The 16,364-nt window shown below is 32.5% G+C and overlaps 1 protein-coding gene across 1 annotated transcript in view; it reads right to left on the bottom strand.

Moving 5' to 3' along the window:
• The window catches only part of CCT4 (chaperonin containing TCP1 subunit 4), a 110,906-nt gene that overhangs the window by 45,112 nt on the left and 49,430 nt on the right, over nt 1-16,364 (bottom strand). Inside the window, exons 6-7 of the mRNA XM_090386891.1 lie at nt 7,533-7,654; nt 4,835-4,970 (exon numbers count right to left, since the gene is read on the bottom strand). Of these exons, the coding sequence (XP_090243017.1) occupies nt 4,835-4,970; nt 7,533-7,654 (258 nt within the window). The remainder of the gene's footprint in view (nt 1-4,834; nt 4,971-7,532; nt 7,655-16,364) is intronic.

The raw sequence follows: 16,364 nt of genomic DNA, 5'->3' as shown, positions 1-16,364 counted from the left end.
AAAACCGTATCAGCAGTTTTATCTAACAAGCAGAGATCTCACATCTTTGGATCAACTTAAACATAACATAAAAGAAAATAAAAGATTCAATCAGAAGAGCGACCTTTAGCCTCATGTCAGAGACAAGTTTTAACACCCCCACTTTCTCAAATGACAAACTTATTATGTCACAAACCTACATAGACAGTAAAAAGCATAAGGTCAGGAACCCCAGCCCAACAAAACAGGACTAACAATCCTACAGCAAGGTCTGATCTGCCTAAGTGATGCCTTCTTGGACATCACGTCGGCTCTAAAAAGCAGTGGTCACATACAATGTTTCTGTGTAAGCCAGTAATAACCAGTTTGGCATCACTTTAAGAAGTAGAAGACGTCCAGTGAGTACAGCTGGAAAAATGTATGTTCAATAACATGTGAAATTTCACCTTGGTCATATGGTATTAAATTTATTTTGTATGCATAAATAAGTTTCTATTTATGAAAGGGAATTAACCATGGAAGCTACCTGAAAGGAAAATTACAGGTAACTACACACTAAAGTAAAGTAAAAAAAATGATTTGAAATATGTTTGAATTATTGTAAACTTGTCATACACCATGTGACTAGTTTATGTAGTTATAATTAAGAAAAGCAGTTTGCACAGAGTTACTAAATAAGGGATAGCCTCAAAATAGAGAACTGTCACCCTTTTCCACATGGTTTACAAGTACTAAACTGCAAACAAAACAACATGGCATGTATTTCAATGTACAGCATGTAATCTTATATACATCAAGTTGTACAACTCTACTTATGGCACCTAAAATGGAAAATTAGTGAGATTTGTCATTACATATGAGAACCACTTGAATTTGTCCAGAGCACAACTGTTATTTTTCTTTATGTTAACTAAATTAGGGCATTAACTGACTATTTGCAAACATGTCCATTAAAATGAAACGAGAAGATTCTTAACATTTTAAATGAGAACTGTGGAACTCCCTACGGTATTAATACAGTACCTAACTTTAAAAAAAACCTCTTGATTAATACAGAAATGCTTACCTTCTTTGAATACTTCAAATCTTAAGACAGTTAAGAAAGAAAATACTGGGAGTAAACGTGTAATCTGACATGAATTTTTCTAGCAAGAACAAAGAGGTAATTATTCCATAAAGTTCTGATTAGATCACATCAAAGATGTGGGTCAGCTAGAAAAACTGCAGTGAAAAGCAACTGGAAATGAAAGGAGAAATGGAATCATATTTAACTGATAAAGAAATTCCTGTATATATAAAAATTACTGTTTTAGCTGTTGTGGTAAAATAGGAATTAGAATTTTAGAATTATATGGGTTCAGAAGGGTGAAAAGTTATAGTTTTACATATTCACAAGTGCACCAACTGCAATGTAAAGAACTGTGGGGTGAGGTGGGCAAAGGCTTAGGAGGGCTTTCTAAGAATTTCTGATTAGGGGAAAGAAAAGGAGAACAAAGATATAGCTAACACATGGAAAGTTTATGAAAATATGAAGAATACTTAGAATGTATAAGACATGCATTCCAGGCAGTGCTAAGCAGCTATAGTCAAGAAGGGGTAGCAAAATTAAATAAATTATAATTTTAGAGAAACAGTGTGTTGAGTAACCATTTTTTAAATAATAGTGGCTATTTTATATGTAATGCACAGTGGGTTCAGTAAAGTTTAATGCAAATGAATTATAATTAATAACATATAAAAAATATATAATAAATAAATAAATAAATAAAGGATAACCATAAACTAAGGTATGTGCTACCTTATCAAGAAGCAACAATGTGACTGTGGTTTATGGAAGCACAAAGTATTTCGATTAACCAGACATTCCAAAAAAAAAAAAAAAAAAAACTTGATGATTGTTTTATTTTAATTTTGATAGCTTTTTCAAGTAAATTGGTGTACATCTTACCTGTTAGATTTACATCAATTTAATTAATATGGCTAATCAAAATACTTTGTGCTTCCATAATCCATGGTCACATTGTGGCTTCTTGATAAGATAACATGTACCATGGTTTATGATTATCTTTTATTTATTTTTTCAAATTATATATTTTTTCTATGTTATTATTTATAATTCGTTCGTATTAACCTTTACTAAACCTACTATGCATTACATATAAAATAGCTACTATTATTCAAAAACTGGTTACTTAATGTACTATTCTCTAAAATTATAATTTATTTAATTATATATATATATATATATATATATTAGGGCATGATTCTATTTAATTTGTGGATTTGCGATTTGTGGTGTAATTTTTAATTTGGGGGATGGCGGGGGAAGGCATTACAGGTATTAAGGCCTAACAAACTGACTGACAATTTGTGTTGCAGCAGTTGTCAGTTTGCCCATTGCTCTATATCGAACAAGTAACATGAAATTTAGTAAAGGAATATATGAATATAATTTTTAAATGAAAAATAAAGGTCAGAGGAAATAGGAACATTATTAAAGAATAAATCTAGAGAAGGAGTAGAGAAAGGGTAGATATCAGGAATAAAATTACGAAAAAATTACATTCATTCACATGGCAATCTCTCCACTATTTCCTCAGGGGATCTGAGTGGACAAATAGCCATATTAAATGAATGTCTCATGCATACTCATTTCTGTAGTCCCAATAACAGTTTTACTTGCTTCAATTATCATATTTCGGTATCCAAATATAAAGTAACTGAAAATTTAATTTTAGATTGTAATTTACAGAAAACTGGGATTGGGACCCAAAGTCCAACGGGTATGCATCAGTATAAAATACATAGGTAGTTACCTGCAATCACTATGGATGGTGGTTGGTATAAGAAGCATGTGAATCGGTAAGAATTGGCAATCTTAGGATCCAAATTTATAGGTGGCTGGGGTGCTATCTGGTCTATTTTGTGAATGAATGTAATTTTTTCCCTAATTTTATTCCTAATATCCAACCTTTCCCTACGCCTTCTCTAGATCTATTCTTTAATAATCTTCCTATTTCCTCTAATCTTTCTTTTTCATTTAAAAATTATATTCATAAATTCCTTTACTTAATTTCATGTTAATTGTTCAACACAGAACAATAAGCAAACTGACAACTGCTAACACACAAATTGCCAGTCAGTCTGTTAGGCCTTAATACCTGTAATGCCTCACCTCCCAAAATAAAAATAACACCACAAATCGCAAACCCAAAAATTAAATAGAATCATGCCCTAATACTATTAATGTGGTTTTTTTTGACACTTAGATGATTTATAGAGCTTCTTAATGTACTGCTGTACAACTGACTTAATAATGTAAATAGCAATAAGCGCTTAATAGACGGTACTCACCTCAATTGATCTGCTTAGTTACATGGAGTTGAAGTGGAAATGAAGTTTAAAATAAGTTAAATTGAATAAATACGGAATTGTTAAAGCCTGTAATTAAAATTTGCTCAAGGAAGTAGAAGTGCACTACCTCGTCCCTGGTTGTCATTTGAAAAAATATTAATATGAAACAAGTGAAGCCAATAGTCACAACGAGCAACTTTCATGTTAAACGTCTTCGGTTGGCAATCTTACGGTCTGAAATCTTACGCACATAAGATTCCCACATGTCTCGAAATGCACTATGGGAACATAGGAATTCTTTAAATACACGATTTCTTCCTTTTCTTCTATCATTGCCAACCGAAGACGTTTAACACGAAAGTCGCTCGTTGTGACTATTGGCTTCACTTGTATCATATTAATATTTTTTCAAATGACAACCAGGGATGAGGTAGTGAACTTCTACTTCCTTGAGCAAATTCTAATTACAGTCTTTATCAATTCCGTAATTATTCAAAACTTTATTTCCACTTCAACTCCACGTAACTAAGCAGATCGATTGAGGTGAGTACCATCTATTAAGCTCTTATTGCTATTTACATTATTGTGTGTATAATGTTTAATTGATTATTCCTACAATAGCATTAAAGCCACGTAACTGCAACCACATTACTACTGAAAGTTAGTATTAGTGTTTAAGTGTGTATGTGTATATTTATATATGAGTGAGTGAGTGAGTGAGTGAGTGAGTGAGTGAGAGAGAGAGAGAGAGAGAGAGAGAGAGAGAGAGAGAGAGAGAGAGAGTGTTTCAGTTTTGTGGTTTGCAAAGCCTTGAAACCAAATATTTTTGTGTCTTCACTAAGAACTTCAGTAAATTAAATAATGGAAATATCTTTTTTCATCTACAGATGGTGCAAGCCAGAGGACACAGCTAAAATAAAAAAAGATTGTCAGACTAGAAATAAGAAAAGTTATAAGTGGAGAGCTTATGTAAATTTAAGGAAGGGCTGGACAGAAAAATGGATAGAACAAGCTTCTCTCTCTCTCTCTCTCTCTCTCTCTCTCAAGCCTGGCTTCCTTACATCACATCACTTCACTAATACAAAACAAAGCTCATGTACCCCCCCCCCCCCCCAAGATGCTGGTTAGGATCAGCTAGAAAAACTGATGACCACCATAACCAGCAGTTTTTCTAATTGACCAGGAATGCTCAAAATGTTGTTTTGGGAATTCTTTAATTCACTAATTATGGTTGTGATGTGCCAACTTTATAGAGTTATGGGCCAATTTGCATGTTTTGAAAGTCAAAAACAGAATAACTCAAAGGAATAAATTTTCCTCCTTCTCCACTTGAGAATGAGTATCTATAGCAATGACCTAAGATATTTTAAAAATTCCTCCACTCTCAAATGGAGATTGGAACCCAAATATTTCCAAACAAATGAGTGCCCACTTTACTGTCATGGATGAATTTCTGGATGCAAATAAGAAATCCTTATAAATGTTTATTTTAGAAACTTACATCAGTCTTTGGAGGTGAAATACAAAACTGAATGAGCCCTATCCTTGCTTTTTCAACACGATGTGGTCCACCTGTGCCTGATGACTTCTGTGTGAACACAAACCCATCTATTAGTTCTGTATCCTCTACCGTGCCACTGTAAGGGGTGAAAAAAGTAATTTCAATATGGAAACTTGTGCATACATACAGGGTGAACCAAAAGTGTGGTAGTGATTTGATTTTGCAACAAGTAAAAAAAAATTTTTTTTTTTTTTTTTTTTTAAAGGTAATTCCCAAGACCTGACAGATGCAAAATGAACACACAGACAGACTACAAAAATGCATCCATCCTAGAACTTTATTTTTACAGTGTGGTTGTTTGAGTTCAGCATACTTCTCAAAAGACATGATGAACACATAGCACCATCCAAGCATTATGGTCTGGACAAATTTCAAAAAGGGAGTAATGTGAAAGATCCTTTTTCTTTGAGGATGATGAGGGAAATGCTTGCCCCATTTTGCCTGTAAATTTTTATATAGTTAAAAACACTATGCTTCTTTTGGCTCAGCCTGTACAATAAGAACACTGCTTCATTTTTCTATACGAAATGACTGCTAATATTTATTAATTTCATAAATTATTACAGTTCTTAGTTCTCTTCAATAACATTTTTTAAAAGTAGAAGAAATATTTGCAGTTGGTAATTACTAATCTTGAACCCAATATTAACAAAAAACAATTTTGTATTAAAATTTTGTCTGAATTTAATTAACACTATTACATCTTAGATTACCATATGTACTATGCATAAATCTAAATCTGGTACTTGTTTAATATCAACATCATTTCAATAAATGATGAAACCTATGTAAAAGTTTGCTAAACTTGTGACACAATATCACGCGCCATAATCTAAGATAGTGGACCTCAGAAGGTGTACATTTAGTCAGAACGTTGTTGATCACTGGAATAAACTGCCATTGTGGATGGTTAAAGTTGAGGGTCAAAAGTTTAAGGGGCAACTGGATAAGTGCTTTGTGGCAAAGGGAAAAGTATGATAAAAAGGATGTGGGTTATATATATAGTTTTTTTTTTTTTTTTTGGCTGATGAAACAAAAACCAAGTTTCCTTACATCTAATGGTCTATAATACCACTAATAAAAACTACTCAAAAATGTAATATATGCAAAGAAAGAATGAGCACTTACCATGTAGAAACTGAACTGCATGCAGAATGAAATAATATTACACTGTGTTTGTAACAAAAAGATTTAATGGAAGATAACTGCTGTAAGCAGATTACAAAAAAAAAAAAAAAAACCAAAAATTTCTAATTTAGCTGAACAAATGTATATTTTGGTATACAAAATTTGGAATGATTACAAAGGAAGACAAATAAAAATAATCTTTTTAAATTACTTTTTGTTGTCTGGGACAATTATGGTTAATGTCTTTCCTAGGTGTGTGGCAATCATAGTGCACAGTTATTTGCTGATAAGAACGAGGCAATTGCTCCTAATAGGTCCTGTCAGTTAAAGTGACCTATTGACTGGGACAGAGAATAGTGTGAGCTTTGCCATTGTTGGTTGCATCCCTCCTCTCTACAATCCTATGCTATCTATATCCCGGCACACTACACAGGTCAGAGGAGTTTGCAATTAATCATTCTGACAATGAACACAACATTAACTGTATTTGGCAATCATGCGAGCTCAAACCACAGTCAATTCAAATGGCACCCTCCATAGCCAGGTGGGCAAGAGCAGCAGTGCATAGCACACGCTTCTTGATCAGACCAGGGTTCAAGCCCGTGACCACCAAATACGGAACGGTCAGGGATTGACCACCGCATATCCCTGGAGCAATATGGCCTTAGTTGCTAATGCTCCTAAAAACCAAATAACAAACAAACAAACAATTCAAATGTGCTACTGCATTCCTACATTAATCGCCTCAGGTGTAGTGCAAGATGCTGTTACTTGTGATATCTGTAGTGGAAAATTTTAAACAGACTGAATACCCTCTAGAACTAACAAATTTGTTCCAGAAGGCACAGTTTAATATTGGATGATGTAAAAACTTCAAATATGTACAGGAACCTCTTGCCTTTCCTATCATGTTAAATATCCTTCGAGTTTTGACTATTAATTCCTTTATAATTCAATACTTCATTAGCATTCTCCAATTGCACTTCAAACATTTTTCTAACCACTTATAATTATGCTTGTAATTATTAAAAACTGTCATAGTGCTAACAATAAGTTCATTTATAGAATGAATTTACTGTTTTAGCAATGTCAATTTTTATTCATTTTTACACTTATCTACCAGTAGACGCAGCTGATTTCAGTGACCTGTGTATGGCCACTGTACAGTATTTAAACCTCCACTTAGTTCTCTTTAATGACCAGTGAGACTATGTTCTCTCCAAATACTGCTTGCTCTCTCTCCCCATCTCTAATATTCATTTGTATAGTAGTAAATGTAATTAAGCTCTCAGAATTGCAAAAATTAATATTTTACACCTAAATTTATACAATTTTGTTATTGGAACTAATGAATAACTTTTTTATACTCAGTCTTGAAGTAATACTTCATGCAAAACTGAACTGAAAGCAAAGGATTTATTTCAGTCTGCAGATTATATATTTAACATATTAGTAAAAAAGTAAACTACATATCAATGTTTACAAAAAAAAAAAAGCAACTAAAGCTTACCCTAATTTTTTAATAACTCTGATATCTCTGAGATCAACATTTGTATCATTTGCATAGTCAACAATTCTTAATACCGCATCTACTGCCATTGGTGATAGCAGGCTTGAATACTGAGACACCACCTAAGAAGATATTGTTAAAAAAAAAAAAGAATTAAAAGTCAGAAAGGATATGTTGGATCACTAACATCATAGATGTTTATAAATCATACAAATATATCTTTAAACACCTGAATATGGCAAGAAAAACAGTAATTCTCCTATAAATGGGTGCTTCAGTTTTGTTAAAAATTTTATAACTTTATATAATCTTTAAACATAAAGTGTACACTATCACTAAAACTCCTGGGATACTCTTCTGATTGTAGTAAATTGTGTGGGCCTATGAAATATGAAAAGTTTTGCTTATAAAAGTGATCAAAGTGAGTAATGGATAAGACCAGAATTAATTTCAAATGAACAATACCAGTTGGACGGATGCAATGGAGAAAAATGCGTGTATGCCATAGTTCAGGATTTAAATATTTTTGAGTTGACAGTTTGGCAATGTATTGAATAAATGGAAATCCAGAGTTGACGTTACCACAACCTGGTAGGTGTGAGACACTGAATGACAGGTGTTAATGTGTCAACATACCTCATCTTGTCATCAAACCCTAAAGAATCTGAGTATGGAGATAGTGAGGGGTGGCCACAGACAAACTTTCAGTTTCCACAACATGCAGAAAACTGCATAAAACAAATTCTCAGATGAATGAATATTATTTCTGTAGAGTGATGAATCACACTACATGCTCTATCAATCTGATGGATAAGTTTCAGTATGAAGTGAGTGTGTTGTTTTTTCAAGTATAATGAGGAAAAGGTGGTTTCATGGTCTAGATCAGTGGTTTTCAACCAGGGTGCCGCGGCACCTTAAGCGCCGCAACAACATTCCAGGGGTGGCATGTAATTTGGGTTTAAGTTACTTAAACTTAATATTTTTTAATTTATGTTTATTTCATTATAAAACGGTGTACAGTATCTTTTTAATTTTTGGTGATCTATAATTGATGTTTACTTAGTACCTCTATACAAAGAATAAAATTATATACTGTATATATATATATATATATATAAAATTTGTATTATGAAATGTAATTTTTATAATTATATTATTGTAATAAATAACATATATTTTTTAATATTATATATATTGAGAAAATTGAGTAGGGGTGCTGCAAAATAAAATAAATTACTTAGGGTTGCCGTTATTAAAAAAAGGTTGAAAACCATTGGTCTAGATGTTTTTCCTGATATGGTTGGGTTTACTGGTTGTAGAGCATAAAATCAAATGCTGTCTTACATTTATGTTCCAAACCAGCAGTTCGCAAACCTCTGGAGGTTTGCAAAACTATTCGAGGGGATTCACATTAAAATTTCTGTGATGTTTTTCTGTGATTTCCTACTTAGATTTAAGTAGGAAATTTTGGCAACAAGATTTTGAAATGAAAAGGACAGAATTATTAGGATAAATTGTAGGATAAGAATAGACTTTATATAGTGGAAAATAATTAATTTAATGAATAATAGATATAATTTTAGTTCTATGTTTCCCAGAGAAAGGAGTGACCTTAACCGGAATGAATCATAAAGAATAGCAGTTGAAAGCACTGAAGTGTTTCCAGTGAGAAAGGTAGGGAAGGGAAGATAGACACTTAGTTTGAGGAGCTATTTGCCTTTCATATTTTTCCTTTTTTCTGCACACCTAGGAAGAAATATCTTCAATTTGAGACCACTTTCAGCCCAATCAGTTAAACACATTTCTAATATTTCTGATTAACATAGGTCTTGCCTGTGCCATCAGGACCATCTATTAAAAAAAAAAAGCATTAACTGACATATCATTGCATTGTACTGCTATAGTTATCTCCCTGATAATATTTAATTAGGTCTTCATTAGCAGTCTGTATCATGGTTTCATAGAGTTGCAAATAGTTAGCTGAGCTGGAGGTAAAGTTTTGATGGTGTGAAGAGTAATGAAGATTTTCTAAAGATATTGGTACATTCCTTTGAATGACTAAATCATCATTCGCCATAAGGCTTTATTTCCCCTTCCAAAATTAACTCTATTTATTATTTACCTTGATGACAGCACTTATTTTTAATATTTATTGTTTAAAAAAGCACTTTTAAAACTTTAAAGATAAAAAAAAAATAATAGTTTTGTACTGTATAACCATTAAGGAAACACCTTTATCCCCAGGGGCTCAACATCTGATGAATATGGGCTTGGCACACCCAGGGTCCTGAGCTGGTTATCATCATTCTTCTCTTTTTTGGTGATTCCTTTCTACTTCCTCACTCTCTCTCTCTCTCTCTTAGAGTTACTCGAGAATTTTTTTTTTTTTTTTTTTGGCTGGTGTAGCATAAGCCTCAGGCTTCCTTGCACCATATGGCAAAATAATAATAATAATAATAAACATTCGTGGTGGTGCCATCTACTGGTAAGAAACTTAACTTTGCTTAATGATTGCTTACTTCGATCCTCCGAACATGGCTTCTGTATTAATATATAGATTGGAATTTTTATATTTTCCCATTTTCTGCACACACCTAGGAATAGATATCTTCAATTTGAGACAACTTTCATCCCAATCGGTTAGGCCTATCATTCACAATGGCCATCTCAAGAAAATGGCTTCTGTATTACATTTATCTATATATATTAATACAGTGGTTTTCAACTGGGGTGCTGCAACAACATTCCAGGGGTGACACGTAATTTGGGTTTAAGTTACTTAAACTTATTTTTTTTTAAAATTTATTTGCTTATTTCATTATAAAAAGGTGCACAGTATCTTTTTAGTTTTGTGGTGATCTATAATTGATGTTTACTGAGTACATCTATATAAAGAATACAATTATATACTGTATATATATAATTTGTATTATGAAATGTAATTTTTATAATTATATTATTGTAATAACTATGATATAACATATATTTTTTTAAATATTTTATACACACACACACACACACACACACACACACACACACACACACACACACACACACACACACACACACACACACACACACACACACACACACAGAATCGGATAGAACAGGCAGAAAATTGAGTAGGGGTGCCACAAAACAAAATAAATTACTTAGGGGTGCCGCTATTAAAAAAAGGTTGAACACCACACTATATTTTTCTTTGTTAGTGGTTGCCGCATCGACTTCTGTGGCCACAATGAACCTCCCAAAGTTTTTGCATTTTACTCTGATCCAAACCCGAGGCGGGATTCGAACCCACGACCTTTGGGTTGCTAGGCAGGCACTTTACCCACCTGGCCGTATTAATATTTCTTTCATGCCAAAACTCCATATATTATATAGATGGAATCTATATAATATAACATATTATATAAATGGAATATTATTATATTCCATATTTTTATGCAATTTTGGCACAGAATCAAAATTCCATATTTTATATGGAATTTTGGCACAAAGAAGAGAGTGGTGTGTGAAGGGGGTTGAAGAAGTAAGAAGAGGTTCGCGAGTCAAAAAAGGTTGGGAACCGCTGTTCTAGACCAATGGTTCCCAATCTTTTTGAGTACGAGTAGGACCAGATTTCCCATTAAGCACTGTGCCTAGGGCCTATGAAGGAAGAGAGAAAAAAGTAAAAAAATAGGGAGGAAAAGGTTCTCAGACTTAAAAATAATGCGACTATAAAACTTCAACATTATACTTGAAATTAAAAAGAAACAAAATCTACAATATCGTCAATATCTAGATTACTTATAACATTTCTTAAGATTACAAAAGTTTCTTGCTTCAGCTTCTCATTGTAGCAAAATCTTTAATAACGTCCTTGAATTCCATATGACGAGTATTATCATTCTCGATACGTAGAAGTGCCAATGACAATAAGCAATCTTGGCTCATAGTTGAGTGTACACAGTTCTTGATCTGCTTAAGTTTTGAAAATGAGAGCTCTCCTTTAGCATTCGATCCAATTATGGATAGATAAATTCTTAAAGCTATGTGTACGTTTGGGAAACTAGTAATCAGTTTATCTTTTATTTGTGCCTTTATTAATCCTGCCACAGATGTTTTGTCCTTGTATAGTGCTGAAAACAATAGGAGTTCATCAACGAAGTCTACTTCTAAGTTGTACAAGTAGGTGTTGACTAATGCTGTGACTTTGGTTTGAATTCTTTTGACATAGATTTATCTATAAGAAAACTGGAGGTATCATGCAATGCACGTCGTTTTGTCATATTTGTAACTAGTATGTCTACAATACGGTAAAAAACTTTAATTCAAAACATATCTTTTGCACTTAGTTCTGCTGGTACTAATTTCCCTGGTGTTTTATCAAATGGTTTCTTTATTTTCCGCTTTCGGTCTTCATATTGTCTGTAATCAGAATTTGGAACGAATTCTTTCGCCATATTTTCAAAATCATAAAATTTGTCTTCGTCTCGAACATCAATCAAATAATCCAGAAGATCATCATATAATTTCACAATTATGCATAACACAATTCCAGGTTCTTGAATGGCTTTATTCTCTCTATCTGTTTTTTAGAAAATATTCCCAAATGACAGTCATTAATGCTATTTCTAACCTGTTCAGTTTATTTATCAAAGCTTTTGCTACATGAACCGCTATCAGTTTTTGTTCTTTGCATTCTGAGATATCAACGAGTGCTGCACAAATTTTACTGCAATTTTTTTTTTCAATGATCCCACAGCATCGTAACATGATGACTGTCTTGTGTCTAATAGATTTTTGGCTGAGATTGTATTCTCCATTGTACTCAATTTAGACCATCTTTGTGGTGAGGCTGCGAAGAATGTGTAGAGCGACTGTAAAATGCCAAAAATATTAATGGCAGCCAAACAGCTTTCTGCAGATGTGATCCCTACTGCTAGTTTGTTGACTTCCTTGAATCTGGCTTGGACTCCAGAATACAGCCGCATTGTCATATGAATGAGATCTGCAATTTGCTGCATCTATTCCATGTTTATCAAGAACAGATGCTACTGTGTCAAAAAGATATTTTGCATCATGCTTTTCAATGGGAATAAACATCAAGAAATGCTCATGTACTTCGCCATCTTTTGATACATAACGAATAATGACCGACAACTGATCTGTATGAATTATATCAGTTCAATCTATGCTAGATGCCATAATATTTGGCTTCTTTAATTTCAGATGTGATGTGTGCCAACACTTTGATCCTAATAAATTGATAAATTTTTCATATGTGGTTGAAGACAGGTACAAAACATTTCCACTTCCTGGATTTCCACATTTTCTTATATGTGGAAATCCAGGAAGTTTGATCCTTTTCTTTTAGAAAAGGATCAAACTCAGATAGAATATCAATACGCCTGAGGAAGTTATCATCATTAGGATTATTGTGTTGCTCATTATCACCACAAAAAGCTATACTTCTTTCTGCTAAAAATTTTACTATTGAAACTACTCTTCTTAAAACTTCAGTCCAGTATTTAGTTGCTTTTTCCTTCTCGATTTGCAATTTTGTGTCAATCTGGGTAGACTTTTCGAACTGCAATTATTAGATATAGAAGTGAAATGTTCTTTTGATTTTTCATGCGTATTCTTGCATGTGCATTTTTCCAGTCATCGAATCCAGTTTGAAATTGATTATGTATCTCATTAAGTCCGTCTTTAAATAACATACACACACAAGAATACACTTTTCCAGTAGATTCTGAGAATATTAGTCAGTCTCTTTTAACGACCTCGCCATTTCCCATTTTCCTATAAAACAATCCTTTTCTTGTATCTTACTTTTTCATTAAATTTTTTAGACGATTTCAAATTGCACTCTAAATTCTGAGACGGCACATTTTGAGCAATGGGATGAATGAGATCAGTGTTTATTTTCCGTTTAGCTGGATCAGTACTGAAATCTGATAGTGAAACAGTAACAAATGTTTTTTTGGGTACTTTTGTCATTCACAGGCTCTGATTCATCCTTATTTGCAATTACATCAGTTGTCGATGTTGACACTACGGAATAGTCTGATTCTAATTCTATATCAACTTGATCTTTATTTGTTCCTTCATCAGTAGGTCTAGAGGTAGGTCACCACTGAAATCTTCACTGAATGCCATCACTGAAATCTTCAGATTAAGAAAGAGTGGGCTTATTGCAGGAGTGGTTTGGAACATTTATATATTTCAGCATTGAATTTTTCATTTACTGAAAGCTTTCTTTTTCTTCTTTCATAACCAGATTCATGTTTTCGCATATATCCGTCAGACATTTTAAATCATGTCAAACACAGTTAACATAATAAATTATTCTAGAATCAGAATATGAAAAATTGAAAATACAGCTCATCAACCTTATTTTAAAATTCCCACTCTTTTTTAAAATGTCACACCACAAACTTATTCCACTATTTACTACTGCTCTCTTTACATGTAACTCTCACATATATTTGTGAGTACAGCTGTTTTGAACAGGAGAATGCACGTTTAGCTCTCTACAAAACAAGTCAGTGTAACAAAATAAGCATGAGACAAAAGTCATACACATTGATACGTGCATGCGCTGATCAACTGCTCAGATCTTAAAGATATCTGGCGCGAGCATCTAATGCAACGTGCGACTCACTCACCCCTAACAGCTGTGCTGTTTGTTTAGTTAAAAAGAACCAAAGTGATTTTTCTCATACTTGCATTACATCAAAAGATGTAATTTGCAGTCAGTGTGTTAATACAGTATAATTAATTATAAGAAATATTTTACTCCTCTTCTTACTTTTCAGAATAAAACTACCTAAGGCTAAAAACATTAAAATCTGGCTATGAGTACGAGGACCCTTAATGTCAAATTTTGCAGCACTCCATGTAGCAGTGACTGATATGGGGGTGTCACTTTTCAAAGACCGCAGATGAGTGCATTCATATGAAAAAGGTTTTAGAACTTAATATATTTTGCAGCACTCCATGTGATAGTTGATGCTTTTAGTAGCCACTGAATGAGAAAATATACAATGACAAAAAGCTACTATGAATTCAGTAACACTTTTAAATGAATTTGTATTTTTTTAATTCACATTGCATATTTTGTTGTGGCTAAATAAAGATCAAAATGGCAATGCACAGATTCATTCTGATGTATCTACAGGATGGGAATCACTGCAGGTCTACAGGTTGGGAATCACTGTTCTAGGCAAATTTTACATGCCCTACATTGTGAAAATTTTATGAAAGCTGCTGTTACACCTTCCAAAACAACAATACTCCATATCAAAAGCAAGGATTATGAACATGTTTTAAAAGAATAACAGCAGAACATTGCATTCACTAACACTGAGCTATGATCACAAATTCCAATTCATTCCAAATGAACATCATTGGAATGAAAAAGAATACAGAATTTGCGCAAACCAATACAGCCCTCTTTGTTAGTGGAACTAATGAATACACATTAAAAGAAAAGTACAATATAACCAGCTTTCTGGCATACATCAGTAGAAAATTTTCCACAATGCACTGAAGTAATCTTTATGGCCAACATTGGGCCAAATCAATATAAATTGATGTTAATAAATAAATGTTCTGTTCACAACTGCAAATGTCTTATGACTTTTGGAACTCTTGCATCTGCTGTGATTGCATAGTGCATACAATACACAATATTTGCAACAATTTGTTGGAAAATTTAAAAGAAAATTTGTTATAAACAAACAAATATATTAAGTTCTAAAATATTTTTCATATGAATGCACACCTGCAGTCTTAAAATTAAGTTAATCAAGGTCCTTCACAGTAAAATAAAAACAAAGCAATGCTATTATGTCAAATTTTAGAATTAATAACAGTGTTAATGAAATTGAATATTCCTGTATAAATGGTAATTCTACATTAACTGCAAATTTATTTTGTTTCTACTCAACTGAAATTGGTAAAATAAGATGCTAATGCACAAATAAGTATTTAGTTGGAAAACATATGAAGTCATATTTAAATATTTTTTTTCTCAACTATTTTGCTAAATTACATCTGAAAACACTATTGGTGGTTAAAAACCTCAAGGTGGTTAAAAGTTTCCTCAAGTACAGAATATTACTGAGCTAATGAGAAATGGAATAATCAGAATTTTTTATAGTACTCATCTTTTAATGCCATAATAAAATGCAGATGTTAATTTTAAATAATGCATTAGAACTGAGTGAACAATAGTTTCAGAGCATGCAAGGTCCATTAAAAAATACCGAAAACCCTTATATTCCTATTATAACTTAAAAGTTAAACCAAAACACCTAATAAGGGCTTTTAAACAATATATTATTTTCTATCAATTACTGATAACAATTAAGTAATTACTACTGATTAATTTCCCTTGATATAAAATGAGGGGAAGCCTAATCATTAGGGTAGGTGAACAAAGGTAACTGATATGAGTGCAGGCTTTTGACCTGAACAGGTACAGTTTAAGAAAACAAACAAAAAAAATTTTTTTAAATAAATAAATAAATCCAGAAAATCAGGAATGATTAAAAGAAATCTGAGAATTTGAGAATATTTTTGGATATTAAATTCACACTGAAAATGTATAAAATGGTGGTCATTTCCACTTCATAATATCAAAAAAGTTTGAAAACGTATGGTTAAATTTTTGTTTTAAAATGGGGGCATCATATCAACCTAGACATTATCAGCATTTGTGTTAACATTTTTTAATTTTTCTCAAGAAGAAGAAATTACCAGACCTGTCTGCTGAACAAAATAATAATGTAAAATATTTAAGACTAGATTTCTATGCCTTATAAATTTTTATTCCTATAAGGT

Source organism: Mastigoproctus giganteus, chromosome 12, assembly GCF_048544385.1.
Source record: "Mastigoproctus giganteus isolate SK-2022 chromosome 12, ASM4854438v1, whole genome shotgun sequence".
Classification (NCBI taxonomy): domain Eukaryota; kingdom Metazoa; phylum Arthropoda; class Arachnida; order Uropygi; family Thelyphonidae; genus Mastigoproctus; species Mastigoproctus giganteus.
The sequence above is the reverse complement of the archived record's forward strand: the minus strand, read 5'-3'. Positions and strand labels throughout refer to the sequence as shown.